Here is a 17,217-nt window from a genome sequence, read left to right as displayed (position 1 = left end):
TTCTTAACACTTTCCTGCTGTTGAATCATGCTGATTTATTAAATCACCTAGCAAATCAGAAAATTGTGATGGTTTAAACACTTGTCTTTTAAAACAGTCTTTGCTGCTCATATACCACAGGTCAAATGCCAAGATATTTATTCACAGAGTGGGATCCTACTGAGCGTTATCTTGCATACCACCTCAGACTACTGCCCACAAAAGCTGAAGGCATGCTGTGGTTGTTTGAGATGCTCAGCACCTTGTAAAGTCATGCATGTTCAAGTCAGCATGGTAAGTTCAAAAAGAGTAGGGGGGGTAGAAGGAGAGAAAGACAGAAAGACAAGAAAGACAGAAAGACAAGAAAGACAGAAAGAAAGACAGAAAGAAAGACAGAAAGAAAGACAGAAAGAAAGAAAGAAAGACAGAAAGAAAGAAAGAAAGAAAGACAGAAAGAAAGAAAGAAAGAAAGAAAGAAAGAAAGAAAGAAAGAAAGAAAGAAAGAAAGAAAGAAAGAAAGAAAGAAAGAGAGAGGGAGGAAAGAAAGAGAGAGAGGGAGGAAAGAAGAGAGAGAGAGAGGGAGGAAAGAAAGAAAGAGAGAGAGAAAGAGAGAGAGAGAGAGAGAAAGAAAAGAAAGAAAGAAAGAAAGAAAGAAAGAAAGAAAGAAAGAAAGAAAGAAAGAAAGAAAGAAAGAAAGAGAAAGAGAGAAAGGAAAGAAAGAAGGAGAAAGAGAGAAAGGAAAGAAAGAAAGAGAGAGAGAGGAAAGAAAGAGAGAGGGAGGAAAGAAGAGAGAGAGAGGGAGGAAAGAAAGAAAGAGAGAGAGAGAGAGAGAGAAAGAAAAGAAAGAAAGAAAGAAAGAAAGAAAGAAAGAAAGAAAGAAAGAAAGAAAGAAAGAAAGAAAGAGAGAAAGAGAGAAAGAGAGAGAGAGAGAGAGAGAGAGAGAGAGAGAGAGAGAGAAAGAGAGAAAGAGAGAAAGAGAGAAAGAGAGAAAGAGAGAAAGAGAGAAAGAGAGAAAGAGAGAAAGAGAGAGAAAGAAAGAAAGAAAGAAAGAAAGAAAGAAAGAAAGAAAGAAAGAAAGAAAGAAAGAAAGAAAGAAAGAAAGAAAGAAAGAAAGGAAAGAAAGAAAGAAAGAGAGAGAGAGAGAGAATCACAGATTTGGCCCATAATAAGATAGGTTGGACAGGTATGCAATTAAGTAAGTTAAGTAAAACATTGCAGTGCAAAATTCATGTTCTATTTATTCCATTAAAGTCAATAAAAAAAATGCTTACTGGCTTTAACACAGATAGATTTAATCCCAAAACCTGAACTATTTACACAAACCAGTTAAATTTCAGTATAATATGTCTAAATGTATGTTTTATCAAGACACTTTTATGTTTTGCTGGCCCCTTTATCTTGTGTCAACCAAAAATTCATAATACCAATTTTGACTGAAGGCTGGCTTTAATTACAATTTCTTTTACAGGTCTCAACTGCTTTTTGTATCCTGGGAAATGAGAGCAGTTCTTTCTACCATAGTCGAAAGAAAATGAAAAGGTTGGTAAATGTATAAGTAATTTTAACTGATTCATTGATCTGAATACTTTTAAAGTAATACAGTAAGTATTTCTGTCACACTTTGAAGTTAAGCTTAGAGCTCAGTTACATCCCTTAGGGTTATTTTATAGCCATTAAGAATGTGTACCTTTTATCTGGTGCCTTCAATTAATTGAATTTCAAAAATATTCTCAAATGTTTTTAGAAAATCATTTAGTTCCTGGAGGACATTCCTGTGTGATTTATTGTTACAGTAATTAAAAGCAGTGAGTATTACACTGGTCACTGTTGGAACTCCTGTCTGCCTTTGGCTATATTTTGGTTTAAGTTAAAGCATATAGTGTACTTGAGAGACTTGTGAAGGAAGGCAAGAAAAAAAAATTAATTCTTTTCAGATTGCTTCAGAATTTTGGCACACTCAGAAATAACCTCTTAAAGTGATCACAGTGATATTTACATGATAATTATATGCAAGCACAATTAAGCTTCTATATTAAACAATTAAATAATGCTTTTCCTGCTATGGTAAATTATTCCTGACTACCCATATTAGTATTCTGTAGTTCTAATCGTTGCCATAAATAATTTTCAGTTTTACACATTCTGCTCTGAAGCAATTATTAAGAGCTCTCAGGAAGAGTTAAAACAGCTAATGAAAATAATTAGCAGGAAAAAAAAAAAATGTTGGTTCATCCTGCATGGAAAGATAACCCTAAGCACAAACTACAAATGCTTCTTTAATTGCATCATTGTTTTCTGAGGCGTACACAGTTCTTGTCTGTAATCCCTTCTGTGCAAGGAGTGATCGCCCGCAAGTAACATCTTATGGCACTACTTGTGCATGGGAAGATCTCTGGGATCAGACCCACAGCCCGCTTCTCTTTAGTTGTGTAACATGGAGGAAGGACCCAGCTCCTGCCCTGCTTCCCTGGAGCTCCACCTCAGCTGTGCTGCTCACCTGAGTGAGGGCTGCAGGCTCCCTCCCTGCTCAGTGTAAGGAGAACTTGGTCCTACTGACTTACCCAATATCTTCTGCCTTTTGGGGGTGTCCCTTGTCCCTTGGGGACCAGTGTCCCTTGGTGTAGCTCAGCTTTTAAAATACGAAAACTAAGCTCCTCTCCTACTAAAAGATAATCCTCTCCAGCCATATATTGAGTACACTAAGACAGCCTTAACTACTTCTCTAACCACACTGACATTTTTTTTCTACCACAGAATAGCTGTTTTCTCAAAGTCATGAGTTCAAAAGTAGAATTATTGTAACACTTGCTTAGAAAATTTTTGAAAAAGAAGCATATATATTTATAGCCTACAAAAAAGTCAGATGACCAGACAAGTCTGAAAATAGATGCCTTTTATCAGCATGAGTGCATATTTACAAATAAAAGTGTAGTTGTACAGATTCTGACCACTGCAGGTCAGTGCCAGATAAACATTTCACATATAAATGTACTGCCGTCATTGTTCACAGTAATAACCTCCCCTTTTAATAATCCATCCCTTTTACACGGAAGTGCCTAAAGGTTTTCTAATGTGTATCAGTCTTTTGAACATCATATAATCAATTTAATGCAAGAAAAGGAAAAGAAATGTACCTGTACAGATCCTTGCACATTAAGATAAACCTTGCTCTGCTGAGGGAAGCAAAATCAGATGAGGACAAAAACAGTTTCAAAGAAAATATGATTTTTCTCCATGTATTTACTACATTCTAAATTGCATTGGATTTTGTGTGTGTGTGTGTGTGAAATTGTTCTAGTTATGTAGAGTATCTGAGAGGTTTCATGATTAAGCTAATGTTTTTCTAAGACTTTCATGAGTTATGAAACAAGCAGTAGTATATTATTCCTTGACTGGGTGTGATTTAATAACCTCAACAGTAAAATAAAGGCCAAAAAAAAAAAAAAAAAAAAAAAAAAAGTAAGAGATCAAGCTAGTGTTTTCTCTTATCTGATCTCTTAGAAAGTAGGCCTTCAAAGAACAGCCACTGTGCTGCCGGAATTGACACTTGCAATTAAATTATATTCCTTTTCTGAATGGAAGTACATGGTGCTATCACCAGTGCTGTTTGTCTAATGACATGGAAAATTAAGGTTTTTAACCACTTGCTATCGTTTAGTGATGGCCTTTTCACAACAGAGAGGGCATTGATCTAGCTACAGAAATTGAAAAGAATGCCAGGATACACAATCCCAGCTCCATTTAGACTATGAAAAGAGCACCTTTTAACAGTTTAAACATTAAAACGATTGGAAACTCAGCATTAAAAAGAAAGGGAGAAAGAGAAGCTGTATTAACATCATGAACAACATAAAAAAATCAACAAATGCCCGTTGAGCCACCAGCCCTTCTCTGTGATTTTTTGACTGTTCCCCTAAAGCTTTTGCTTTGATTGCAAGCACCTTCTGTGATTTATTGGTAGCCAGTGTCTCCTCAGTAGATGTGTCCTTCAGGTCACTATGGTTGACTTACATGAACATCCAGTGGGAACTCAGCTCTACTTGGCTGGGTCACCCTCCTCCTACCCGGGTAGGCCAGTCTTTCTCAGAGAGCAATCCTGCCTTGTGGTGCAAGGTGGAATGGATCGAGGTGGAAATGAGCAGTAATTTCTGAGGTGTGCAGGTCGACATAAGCAAAATGGAAAAGACAGTGTGTGCTCACTTCCTCTCACCATCACTGGCACAGTAAAAAGGTTGCACCCGTGCAACTGAGGTTGATGTATTCCATAAAACACCTGTTAGCTCACTGCTACGAGTGGTAGGTGCTAATGAGATGAATGGCTTTCTGAACATTGCCTCCTGCCCTTGAACACCTTCAGAGGGGCAGTGGGAAGGGGCAGCACCCAACAGCCACAGATGTCCCCCCAGTCCCACTGCTCTGCACCCGTGGGGCACCCCTGACCCCGGTACCACTCCCGGCGGTGTCATCATTCTGGGGGATGTCACCATTTTGGGGGATGTCACCACGGGCTCGGGCGGGAGGGCGGCTGGAAGGGGTCCCGCGGAGAGGGGCAGAGGAGCCCGGGGCAGCCCCGACGGACGGGCGTCCAGCGGGGGAGGAAGGGATGCCCCGGATCCGCTAGAGACGGCGCCTGCAACTCCTGGGCTGCCGGCTGGTCTGGAGAGGGCTGGAAGGTCCCAGAGGCCGGCCGGGAAGCGGAGCGGTGCCCCGTCCCCCTGATCCTCCCCGTCTCGGCTGGCCCCGGGCGGGCAACCCCGGCGTCCCCGCCGCCGCGGGTTAGCTCCCTGCTTTAACATGCAAAGGTCCGCTACGTGATTGGCTTTCTGCTTGCGAGCGCGGATGGGGGAGAAGGCGCACGTTGTCTTTCTCCGTGTGGTTTCCCCGCCTTGGAAGCCGCAAGGGCAATCCGAGGAGGGAGAAAGGGGAAAGAGAATAGGGTTTCCCACTCTCAACATCCATCAGATTTCCCCTGTCATTGCACTACAAGGTGCAACGTGTGTCGAACATTACGAGCATGGGGCCATGCAAATGACACGGGCATGAAAGAGCCCTGGCAAGAATAAATCTGTCGATGTACAGATGTTCCCTATTAACGTTATTGTTCAGCCTTGGTGGTTACGGTGGGAAGGCACCGGCTCAAAAATCCCCGCTGCCACCCCACCTCTCCCGAGCCTTTCTCCCCACACCTCTTTGTCTTCGCTTAATTAGCTAGGGCTATAATATTCTCCTTTTCTCCTCCTCCGTCTTATTGAGACGTCTGCCCGGGCTTATGCCTTTAAAGAGAAACGATATCGATCCCTCCTCCCCCTTCTGTCAATCCCGATTTGTCCCTTTTCGCGCTGCACAAACAATTAAGCCAAGAAAGTCGCGGCCGCGCCGCAAAACTTAGCGCAAGACCGGCCCCCGGAGGGGGCTGCACGGGGGGGCAGCAGCGGACACCGGGGAGGGCTGGGGGAGTTCTCAGCCCGGGTCCGGAGAACTCTGCAGCAGAGAGGGTCGGCAGCCGGACGGACCGACGGACGGACCGACGGACGGCCGGAGAGCAGCAGCGGGAGCAAGCGCTCCTGCTCCCGACCCGCCTGCGGCTGTCGCCCCCCCGGGGGAAGCCCCCGGTGGCCAGGCAGCCCCCTCTGGCTGCCCCCGGGCCGGGGGGCGACGGCGGGGCCGGCCCCCGGGGCTGCGGGAACGCTGCGGGACGCGGGTCCCCGGAGCCGGGGGGGCCGCGCTGCGACGCCCCCCTCCGCCCCGCGCCCCCTCCGTCCAGCACAGCCCCGGCAAGCGCGGCGGAGCCTGGGTCCGTCGCGCCGAGCCCCGGCTATGCCCAAAAGTAAGGCCAATAGGTGGCCAGGTGCGGGGACGCGGAGGCTGGCGCCTGCGTCCGAGCCCACCTCCGGCAACGGGAGGGAGACAAAGACGGCGGGAGAGGCAGAGTTGCCCGTAAGTTTAGCGCCAGCGCAGCCTTGAGCCGCGGAGATAAATGGGAGCTCGGAGGTGCGCGCACTTAATCACGGCGCCGGCTGCCTTCCAGCGTGTGCAACCCGCCGATCATTAGGTTAAATGGAGGACATTCGTGTCCTTCCCGAATCAATGCAATTATTGTTGGCAACGAGGACAGCAATTGGAGTGGCAGCGCTAATTTTACTAACCTGCTATTAATTATGGTGTCCCCCACGCCCCAGACGGCGTTTATAACCCGAGGAGGCAAGCAGTGCTGGCTGCTGCTGTTTTAAAAGGAAAAGTTGGAACCCGAGCGCCTGGTCGTGTTGGAAAGTGTTAATCAGCAGGAAAGAGTGTGATCAGTGGAGCTATTCACTTGAACGTCACTCTAGTACAGGGGGTTAGTGAAGTGATTGTGGCGCCTGGGGACCGAAGGCACTGTGCCACTCCAGTCAGGTATTATACACTGAGAAATGTCTACATTAGTTCTCCGTAGCTCCCTGCAAAGTGAGCCAGCGCAGACAAGAGGAGAGAAGCCCTGCCATGGCACAGCTCTCGCTACGAGGTTTTAGCCGAAGCCTGGTGTGACCGCAGGTAAAAAAAAAAAAAAAAAAAAAAAAAAAAAAAAAAAATCTCCTTGTTTTGGTGGTGATGCTTGTGTGTGTCTGTCTGTCTCTACGGAAGCGGGGAGGAGGGGGGCGGTGGGGTTTATTTTTTTCCCCCCTTCGGAGCCTGCTCTAGCAGCAAGGCAGCTGAAAACGAACTGCTGGAGGGAAGAGAAACTATCTGTGATGAATCATTTGGCTTTGTGCAATCTTTACCTAGGAGAGAGGGCAAATGTAATTTAACATATGTGTTATTTCTTGGGAAGGGGGTGTGGATATGATATTCAGCGAGCGCTAAGGTAAGGTACCGAGTCAAACTTTCTGGATTTTAAGACGAACTTTAAAGGGAATAAGATTTGACCTTGCACGTAGGAAAGTTTTCTCTTCGCACAGAAGTACGCTCAAGCTGTCTGCTGCCAGGCAGCTCGAAGGCGGTGGCGTTTGAATGCCTACGAGTCTGCGGCGCTTGGGGTGCAGGAGCTGGAAAGGGAAACCTCGAATAATCTCTGCTTGGCTAGGGACAGCGTAGTTGTATGCTCTGCACCGGGCAGGTAAACTTGGATGTGCGGCAGGGTCCATCTAGCCCCACAGCGGCTGCCCAGGTCGCAGCATTTGCTTATTCTCTTGCTGAAAAGTTTTGGGGGGTGAGAGTGAGCGCGTGTGTGCGTGTTGGCTCTAGTCCTTCAGTGTGAAAAGTTTAATAAATACAAAGAACAGAGTGAGCATGTGAGGCCTTTCTGCTTTAATCTAGATTGTTTGCCAAGAGGATTGAAGACTACAAAATGAAAGCATTCAAACGGATAGCTTGGAACAACCGCTTTTACACGTAGTTGTAATCTGCGTGAATTAATTAGCGGCGCCTTCTTATGCAACGGTTGTGTTTGTCATCATAGTTGTGCTGATCACAAGCCATTATGTGGGCTGGTGCAGGTAGGCACCACCGACTCGCTGCCCCCCGATTTGCAGTGCAGTGTAGGCAATCACACCTCAGGTGGGCTCTAAAAACACCTCGCGCCTACTGGCGATACCGCCTTCCTGGGAGCTAATCTACTTTAAAATGTTGCAGGCTGCCCTCGGTTCCATGTCAGATCCCAAATGGGCAACGTGTAGAGCTTCACGGCGTTTGTCAGGCGGTGTCAAGGTTGCTTTAAATCTTTAACGTGAAAACAAAGCAAACTCGACTGAAAGCGCCTGCTGAAGTCTGTTTAGCCCATAAGCAAATTCCGTCGCTGAAATATTTCCAGGAGTGGCAATAACCCCTCGGAACGAGGAGGTGATGAAAATGCAGATAGCAAAACTGTAGCTACATTAACTGCCTCTAGATCATGTCCCTGAAGACGTCCATCAAAGCGTTAGTCCTGACGCGGTTCTCTGTTTTACCTGCTGTGGCCTGTTCCAGTATCACAGCGTTTCCTTCTAGTTTCGTGTTTTTATGATAAAACTTGCATGAACGTTGGCTCCAGCTTCCCGGGGAAGAAGCACGTAACCCTGGAAGATGTACTTAGTTTGGCTTTGGTGCGAAAATATCCGCTCTTCTGGGTGCTCAGGCTGACTCTTAAGAGAGGGAAACCCTGCAGCGCTCCGTATCGATTGCCATGGCTTTTACTTTCTCAAACTTCGGAGAAAGCACGGCGTGTTTATTTTTCTGGTGTGCTGTTGACTCGTTTGCACGGGAAAGGGGCTTTGACAAGGAACAATTTTTATTGCACAGCAAAGGCTTGCATTTTCCAAGTGCTTAAGGATATAGCCCACAGCATTAAGCGTCTTTACTTGGATTTGAACAGTGTTACGTTGTTTATGTGCAAGAACCACAAAGGTTATTTTAAATCATTGTGGGGCTTATTGCATGTTTGTGCTCTGGCACCAAAAATTCAAGATGAAATATAACTCTGTTGGGTTTCTTATCAACAAAGGGCCATTATTTGTAGATTGCAAGTGAAACAAGATGTGAACGCCTTAGGAAGATGTAATGTCAGTGTTTAAATATTAAGGGGGGTTGTTGGTGGTGGTTTGTTTTTTGTTGTTAGTGGTGGTGGTGGGTTTTTGTTTTGTGTTTTAATGACTACTTCCTAGGGAATACAGATTGGAAGTGGCACAATGCTGACCGGGTGTAAAGTATTAAAGCAGGCAAAGCTGAAAATTACAATGACAAATAATTATCATTATTAATCCAGGAAAGTTCGGTTCAAAAACGGGCACCAGAGTATTTGCATGGGGCAGGGCAATGAAAGACAACTGTGATATATAAATAGACAAGGACTGTAAATATTGAATTTTACCTTGTATTTTAAAGTTTAATAGACTCATCTAAATATCAAAACCCATAGTGTTCTGCGGGCCACTGCAGAGTTGACATCTGCAGTAGTATCAAAAGAAGGTGGGGGGGGAGGAGGAAACACAACGGGACATTTCCCAAACTGCAGCCTGGAAAACTGCGAGGACTTCTCAAGGCAGTTCTCTAGCTCTCTCAGCTAATTATAGTGCTTTACCCTGAGCCACTCTTGAGATAAGTGCAACTCTTTTCTTCCCCAGCACCGGTGAGTTATACTCCAGGGCTTAAATAAACAACCCCCAACGTAATCAGCATAGGAGGCAGAGTGAGCAGTACCCAACACTGCAGGCAGACCATTGTGTAAACACTGGGTGTCTTTTCTTCCAAAACAATGCAACAGCCCGGCAGCACGATGCACAGAAGGAAGCTGCTTGTAAATAGTAACTTAAACTACCATTATATTCTGGCAGCACCGGGTCGCAGAAGGAATAAAGAAGCGTTTCTGTAACAGAAACCCAATGGCTAAGTTATTAATATTCCCGGGAAGAAGAAATTAGCAGTTCAGGTGAGAAAAGGATAAGCACTTTTCCCCCCCCCGCCCGAAATCAATACGGAATTCAAACTCGATTATTAATGTCATTTGATTCCCGTTCTTCATACGTTTCTCCAGGCTACAGATAGCAAGCTGTCAGGATAATTTGCATGTACTGTATCTGATATCTTTTATTTGCAAACACTCTGAAGCGCCATAAAGCACCGCTCGCTGTAGTCTAACTCAATCCGAGAACTAGTATTTTCATCTGTAAATTAAAGCAATTAAGCAGCAGATATTATATTATGTGTACTGTGGTCTCCAGATAGTCATCAATCACCCTCAATCGAGCTGTCAGTGTGGGCAGATTCGTTTCTGGGAGGCAGTCTTCCAGCTGGGGAGAAGAAGAGAACATCATCATTAATTAGAGTGTGACCCTGGGGCTATTCACATGTCTGAACCCAGGAATCTCTCTGAGCAAGTCTGCACACCGCGGAGCAGCGCTCAGCCCCGTCCTCCACTTCCTCCGCCCGCCGTCGGCTGCGGCCGTCGGGGGGAGAGGGGCTGCCGGAGCCCCCCGACGGCCGCCTCCGCAGGGCGGCAGCACGGAGCCTGCCCCTCCGGGGGGCTGTGGGGGGCTCTGCCTGCTTAAGGAGGGGGGCACGGCCCCCACAAAAGGCGACTTTGGGGAAAGGAAAGGAAGGGGGCGGCGGCGCAGGAGAGGCGCCCGCCCCATCGGCTCTGCTGAGAGGTCCCGCTGCGCCCCGAGGGTGCTACCCCGGACCCCACCGCCAAAGGGTCCCGAGGGAAGCTCCGCTCTGCCGGGAACCACCGGCAGAGAGATGTTTGCTCCCCTGTGGGAAGCAGCACTCGGCACGTCGGGGCATTGCCCCCCCCCGCTATAACACCCCCCTTTCAGCCGTGTCCACTTGGGAGCACGCAGGCAGGCTGGATGCGGCCCTCAGCGAAGGGCTGGCTTTTCCAGCGGAGGTTTGCGACGGCACCCGAGTGGTTTTAACGTGAAAAGTCATGTCCTTCAATCACTCCCCGGAATACGCTCGTAGGGTTTTCTACCTGTAATCACACGCCGGGAATAAAAGCTGGAAAAGAAACGCAGGGTTGCATGTCATGTGCTTTATTGTCAGCATTAGCTCTAATTTTAACTGTTGATTAAATCTTAAATGAAGACTCAGTCGTGTGTCCCTTCATATGTCTTGTTTGTAATTGAGACTAATTATTACTGTGGGGTGGGAAGAAGCAGCTGCTCATTAATTAATTTCTAATTAAAAGTGCTTACCATCCCTTCAGTGACGAAGGAGGTCGGGGGGAAAAAAATCTTAGCTGATAGGACGTTGATTCTTCAGGTTGAAACCATTCATTTCCTTCCCAAACAAATTAATATAGATATGTTGCGAACAGGCATAGCTGGTGCTGGAGCGCTTTCCAAACTTTCGCTCCTGTTAGGCAGCCTGAGAGAGATGCTAGAGAGTCTGTTTTCCACGCCAGCTCAAAGACTCCCGAAAATGAATGTTAAACTTCCAGGCAAGGTAATTTGAATAGGTTTTACGTGACGTCAGAGGCTCGGCTCCTGTAAAACAACGTGGTTCTGACGTGATGTGCTTGTTCTACTTTTCGGTCCCCCTTTTTTCTCCTCCTTTCCCTTTCCGTGGGTGCAAAATATGTGTTTCTGCCGTCACGTTTGCCAGCCTCGCAGCCCTCACGTAACAACTATTTCTGTGTCGCAGCTGTAGAGGCGAACTTGCTAAAATTACTATACGTCTTTTTTTTTTTTCTTTAGTTAAAAAAAAAAAAAGTTCAAAAAGCATGTAAATAAATTAAATGTGGTTTTCTGCTTCGTCCTATAAGCATCTAGGGACCTGTGGTTACCAATCAATTGGTACAATAGAGCAGAGCAAGGCTGCAATAGCGTGCAGATCAGACGTCTCGCCTTGTTTCTAGATAACTGGGAGCCTCTGTACCATGTCATATCCTCAGTTTGGCTACCCTTACTCCTCTGCACCCCAGGTAAGACTTTTGCCTACAAACGTTAATTGATTGAATTTCAGTCATTATTGATCACTTCCGTTCAGTGCTAAAAGCTGCAGCGATCCTTTCTAGCATGCGAGAGCGTGAAATCGGTTACTCACTCAGCATGCCTGGATGATGCCTAAGTTATATCTTGTGCCCGTGTTTTGAAACGGGGAGGCACACTCGGGATTTAGGGTCTTTCGGGGTGATAACGATGCGTGGGGGACGATTACAGAGACGAGCGAGGTGAGAAAAGGACCAAGAGATCCCCCAGCCCCCACCCGCTCTCTCCCCCGAGCGCTTTTTTTTTTTTTTTTTTTTTTTTTAATCTTTCCCGATTAAATCTACAGTTTACCAATTAAACACGAAAGTACTGAGGGCTGAACTGCAGAAACATAATGGGCTATTCTAAAACAGCAGGTTAATAACAGATGCGTGTATGGCCGCTACAAATCTGCAGTCAAAATAAATATGCATGAGTGATATAGAGGGAAAAAGAAGAAGAAAAAAAAAAAAGGTTTAAAAATGCAGATGGGAAGCATTGTGCCGCAAGAGGGGAAAAGCGGTGTAAACCCCGTCTTGTCAAAGCACACCGGGAAAGTTGGGCTTTAAACGCAAAGGGCTGGAGCAATGCGTTGCGGCGGATTAAACGCCTACAGGCACGGGGTGTTTGGTGGTGGTGGTTTTTATTATTATTATTATTGTTTTTTGTTTTAACTGATAAAGTACTGGCACCTCTGTTTTAACGTTTTAACCCCCAAAGCAAAACACGCGAGGGGAGGAGGAGTAGGGGGGGGGAGGAGGGAAGTGGGGGGGCGACACCCCAAAGCCGCAACCGTGGCGATCAAAGTTAGTTTCAAGTGCCGAAGTTTCCCTCCCCGCCCTGAGCGCTCCTCTCTCTCCCCCCCCAGTTCCTGATGAGCACCAACTCCCTGACGACCTGCTGCGAGTCCGGCGGCCGGACACTGGCCGAGACGGGGGCGGCCGCCTCGGCGCAGACCCCGGTCTATTGTCCTGTGTACGAGAGCCGCCTGCTCGCCACCGCCCGCCACGAGCTCAACTCCGCCGCCGCCCTGGGGGTCTACGGCGGCCCCTACGCCGGCCCCCAGGGCTATGGAAACTACGTGACCTACGGCACCGAGGCTCCCGCTTTCTACTCCCTGGTAAGCCCCCTTCCACCGCCCCCCTCCCCGGTTCCGCTGCTTCCCGCCCGCTTCCCGCCCGCATCCCCCCCGCATCCCCGGTTCCGCCGCCGCCCCCCGGGCCCGGCGATGCCGAGGGTGAGGAGCCGGCCAGGACGATGGCTGCGGGTCCCCCCCTCGCTGGTAGTCACCGGGGCGCTCTTCCCAGCCAGCCCTTGCGCCCCCCTCCCCTCTTATTCCTCCTCCCTCTCCCCGCATCGCAGCACCGTCCTGAGTTCACGTCCCTACGGACCCCGCCGCGCCAGGGGGGGCCCCGGGCCGGGTCGGGGGGGGATGTCCCCCTCCCCACGAGCCGGGGGTCGGCGGGGGCTGAGGGCGGCGGCGCGGTGTCTCTTTGCAGAACAGTTTGGAGGCGAAGGACGGCAGCGGCTCTGCGCATGCGGGCATCGCCCCGGCGGCTGCCTACTACCCCTATGATCACACCCTCAGCCAGTACCAGTACGACAGGTAAGGGCAGCCCCGGCCCCCCTCGGGGACCCTCTTTCCCCCCTCAGCATCCCATGCCCGGACCTTAGCCTCGGCCAGCGACCGCTCCCCGACGGTCCCCGCCGGGTCCCCGCCGGCTGCCCCCTTCCCCGCCGCTCAGCCTCCGCACGTGGTCCTGTGGCGGGGGGGCTGCGGACCCCTCCGACGCCCCCTCCTTCAGTTTGTTCCCGCACGGAGTCAGGAGTAGGCGGCCGGCCTGCCCTGCTGCCTTTATCAGCTTTAACAGGGCGCAGAAGGCGCTCAGACGCCGGTGCAACCTTTGAGGCCCATTGGGCGCCGGTGACCTTTGCTGGAGGATGCGCATTAAATATTCAGTTGCAGTCCAGTGTCATCTGCTTTAGGTTTATATATATATATATATATATATATATATTTATTTATTTATTTATTTACAATTTCAGGAACAAAAGGGTAGGGAGGATTGCTAATAAAAGGAGTAAGAGGAAATGTATTTCTATTAGCAGTTACACCCTGGGGTCACCCAGACGTATTCTGTTTGGGAAGCACTGAGCAAAAAAACAGGAAAGCAGGATTTCTGGCCATTTGCGAGCCGCTAGGATTTTACTGCTGCCCGAAAGGTTGACATTGACTTTGCCGTGAATAAAGACAGGAGTTTTCTTCCCTCTTTCCCCGCAAACGCCGCGGTGCAGCGGAGCTTTACACCGCCCGGTGCTGGCTGAACGAGCCCACCGTCCTCCTCCTTCCTCGGCCGGGCCTCCCCTGGAAGCTGAGCTGCCCTCGCCCTCTTGTCCCCTCCGTGGTCCTGCCGTCCCCACCCACGGGGGGTGCCGCGTGTCAGAGCCGGGACCCGGGGAGCCCCCGCCCCAAAGGGGGGCATCAGGCGGGTCGTCGGGGGGCGAGGGCGGCGGGTCACGGTGGGGGTGCTCGGCTGTGCCCGCAGGTACGGCGGGATGGACGGCGGGACGCGGCGGAAAAACGCCACCCGGGAGACCACCAGCACGCTGAAGGCCTGGCTGCAGGAGCACCGCAAGAACCCCTACCCCACCAAGGGCGAGAAGATCATGCTGGCCATCATCACCAAGATGACCCTCACCCAGGTCTCCACCTGGTTCGCCAACGCCCGCCGGCGGCTCAAGAAGGAGAACAAGATGACCTGGCCTCCGCGGAACAAGTGCTCGGACGAGAAGCGGCCCTACGAGGAAGAGGAGGAGGAGGAGGAGGGCTCGCAGGAAGACGCGATGATGAAGAACGAGAAAGCCGAGGGTACCCTGCTAGGAAGGGGCACTTAGCGGCGCGGCCGCGGGGGGTCGGCCGCCAGCTGGCCCCGGGGGGGGCCTCGCCCCCTTGGCCTCGGGCTTCGCTGGCGGGGGCGCCCGCGGGGCAGCGCGGCGCCTCCAGTGACCGCGTGTCTTGTTTTTGCCGTCCCTTCCCCCCACCCCTCCCGCAGAGCCCACGGGCAAGGAGGAGAAGGAGCTGGAGCTCAGCGACCTGGAGGACTTGGACGCCGCCGAGTCGGAGAGCTCCGAGTGCGAGATGAGGCGGCCCTTCCCGCACCCGCTGCCGCACCCGCACCCGCTGCCGGGCGGCGGCCCCCCGCCCCGCGCCGCCGAGCCCCCCGCCAAGCTGCCGCTGCCGGCCGCCGTCGACGAGGAGGAGGAGGAGGAGGCGGAGAGGGCCCGCAGCTGCCTGAAGCCGGCGGCCGAGGAGTGCGAGGCGGCCCTGCTCGGGGCCCGGCCCCGCGGCTGCGAGCCCAAAATGTGCTTCCCGCAGGGACAGCAGCTGCTGGAGGCGAAGCCCCGGATTTGGTCCCTGGCGCACACCGCCACCTCCCTCAACCAGGCCGAGTACCCCTCATGCATGCTGAAGCGGCAGGGGGGCTCGGCCGCCACCGCCGCCTCCACCCCGGTCAATGTCATCGACAGGCACCAGGATTCACCGGTCACCAACCTCAGGAACTGGGTGGACGGGGTGTTTCACGACCCCCTGTTCAGGCACAGTACTTTGAACCAAGCCTTGAGCAACACCACGGTGTCCTGGGCTACCACCAAAGGAGCCATTCTGGAAACGGGCGCCTTGGGACGCTCGGTGGGCAACGGCGCCAACGTGCTCAAGGGGCAGCTGTCAAACCTGGCCCACCACGACTCGAGCAAGGAGTTTATCGCGTTTCCCAAAGCAGGAAGCAAAATGTTTTGCTCTTAACGGCCCCGCTGAGGGGCAAAGAACTTCCCTGCACTGGAAGAGTCAGCTACACTGAAAAGAGACTTGTGAGAGTTTAAATATAAAACTTTTTTTTTTTTTTTTTTTTTTTTTTCCTTTTTAACAACAGAAACGAGGATTTAAAGTTCAGTTTGCTCAGTTCAAAGGACAGACGACTCACTGCTCTTCTGAAGAATTAATTTCTCCTGGCTGCGACTTTAAGGGATCAATGTCGTGACAGTTATTTAATTCCATGTCCAAAAGCACGTACTATAGCATAGACCTACTTACAAAGTTTACATCCAAAAGTTTACAAATGAGAAATTTTAATTCAGATTTAATTTAAGGCATGCCGATATTAGTTATAAAGACTTTTTGAGAGTTTTTCCTCCTAATTTCCTTGTTAGCATATACTTCACAAACAGCACTTCTACTAAGTTTACACCTACTGCACAAATTTATCTTGACAGAAAAGAGAAATATGTTAAAAGGTATGTTCACTCCAATAAATTGTCTGTTTCAGAGGTAACACGCGTGGTGGCCTTTTGCATTGCACAAACATATTCCAGGTTTCCAAATTCCCTCTCCGGCTCGTTTTAAGGGCCGCCACCGGGCTGCCGTGAGTGGGAATGGGCTCGGCCGCTCCCCGTGGCCTCCGAGAGCCTCCCACACCCGCAGACCCTTCCCCGCTGCCCAGGAGGCTCGGGGCGGTGTGTTTGGCGAGTGCGGCAGTGGGCACCCGGACAGTATCGAAGGGGCCGGAGGCGCCGGCTGGGCCGCAGGTGTCCCCGCGGCTGCCATCGCCCGCTCCGGCTGCGGGCGGGGGCTCCCCCAAAGCGGCCCGGCTCTGCCGCGGCGCCTCCTCCTCGGTGCGCGGAGCCATTGATTCACGTGGAAAATTTGATCTTTTAAACAACCGCTTTAGCTTTCCAGCTCTTCTGCCAGGATGGGGAATCGCTGCTCCGCCATGAATATTTCAGCACTTCAGGACAGATGCTTTACCGTTTTGACATTAAATAGAGTGCAGCCAACAAAAAGAGAGAGAGAGAGAGAGAGAGAGAGCGCTCTCGACGTGTGATTCAGGAGCACTCGCAGCCAATTTACCATTTAGATAACAGGCGTTTAAAAGATTTCCCTTACCCTTCCCCGGAACGGGAACAAACTTTTCCTGATCCCTGGACCGGGAGAGGGGGGAGAACTGCCGAAAAAGAAGCTGCCAGGCTGTAACAGCCCCCGGTTTACCCAGACCGGGCCAGATCCCTGGGCTCCCGCGCCTGGCGCTGCGGGGGGAAAACGAAAGTGCCCGAAGGACCGAGCTGACACCGGACAAGCAGAAGAGCCTTTCTGTCCTCACCCACCCCCCTTCTGTCTGAAATAAATGATAAATGAGAATGCAACCTGGGGGATATGCACATATGTATTAAAGGCGACGATGAATGTAACCAAGGCAGTACCCAGCCAAAATATAACATCCTCCAGCCAGCAAAGTTTCTAGCGAGACCTGTTAGTGCAAGGACTGAATAAAGGAATCCGGGTGCGGAGATCAGATCAAGCCCTTCCCCTCTCTGCGAGCAGCCGTAATTGGATTGTATCCAGTCATATTCCCTGTCATTGTATTGACTTTCGCTCTCTTGGATGATATTATCGAGATCACTGAACCCCTCTGCTGATCTGGCTGTCAAAAGGCTCAGACAGGAGCCCCCGGCCTGGAAAACGTGCATCAGCCAAGATAATTTGAAGTGAAATTTTCATTTTGACAGTAAACCCCTCAATTTCTAAAGGCTCTGCACCCGGAGAGCTCGGTGGCAGGGGGAGGCTTTACAGAAAGCCACGTCTTAAACTGAAAAGGGCAAAAGAACTCGAATTAGTTGTAATAGATAAAAGGGCAAAAATAAAGAGTCAAGGGTACTTGACAGTAATAGCGAAAGTGGAGTCTCCGGGGAGCCGCGATCTCAGCTCAAGGCTGGGCCGGCAGGAATTTTAATGCAGTCGGGGCGGCCGGCGAGCTTTGCCTCTGAA

At 50.2% G+C, this 17,217-nt stretch overlaps 1 protein-coding gene across 4 annotated transcripts; it reads left to right on the top strand.

Moving 5' to 3' along the window:
- Positions 1–5,511: 5,511 nt before the first annotated feature.
- On the top strand, positions 5,512–15,522 carry IRX4 (iroquois homeobox 4). 4 transcript variants are annotated; one of them, XM_084508327.1, is made up of 7 exons: positions 5,512–5,916; positions 6,403–6,510; positions 11,192–11,350; positions 12,265–12,516; positions 12,896–13,002; positions 13,943–14,265; positions 14,450–15,522. In XM_084508327.1, the coding sequence occupies exons 3-7, from the start codon at positions 11,306–11,308 to the stop codon at positions 15,199–15,201; spliced, it is 1,479 nt and encodes a 492-aa protein (XP_084364453.1). In that variant the 5' UTR covers positions 5,512–5,916; positions 6,403–6,510; positions 11,192–11,305; the 3' UTR covers positions 15,202–15,522. The 4 variants fall into 4 exon arrangements, with proteins under 4 accessions (XP_084364453.1, XP_084364454.1, XP_084364455.1 ...); XM_084508328.1 differs by lacking the exon at positions 5,512–5,916 and adding an exon at positions 5,927–6,316; XM_084508329.1 differs by lacking the exon at positions 5,512–5,916 and having other exon boundaries at positions 5,927–6,510; positions 11,285–11,350.
- Positions 15,523–17,217: the final 1,695 nt, after the last annotated feature.

Source organism: Aythya ferina, assembly GCF_964211825.1.
Source record: "Aythya ferina genome assembly, chromosome: 2".
Classification (NCBI taxonomy): domain Eukaryota; kingdom Metazoa; phylum Chordata; class Aves; order Anseriformes; family Anatidae; genus Aythya; species Aythya ferina.
Note: the sequence above shows the minus strand (reverse complement) of the source record. Positions and strands in the feature narration are given on the sequence as shown.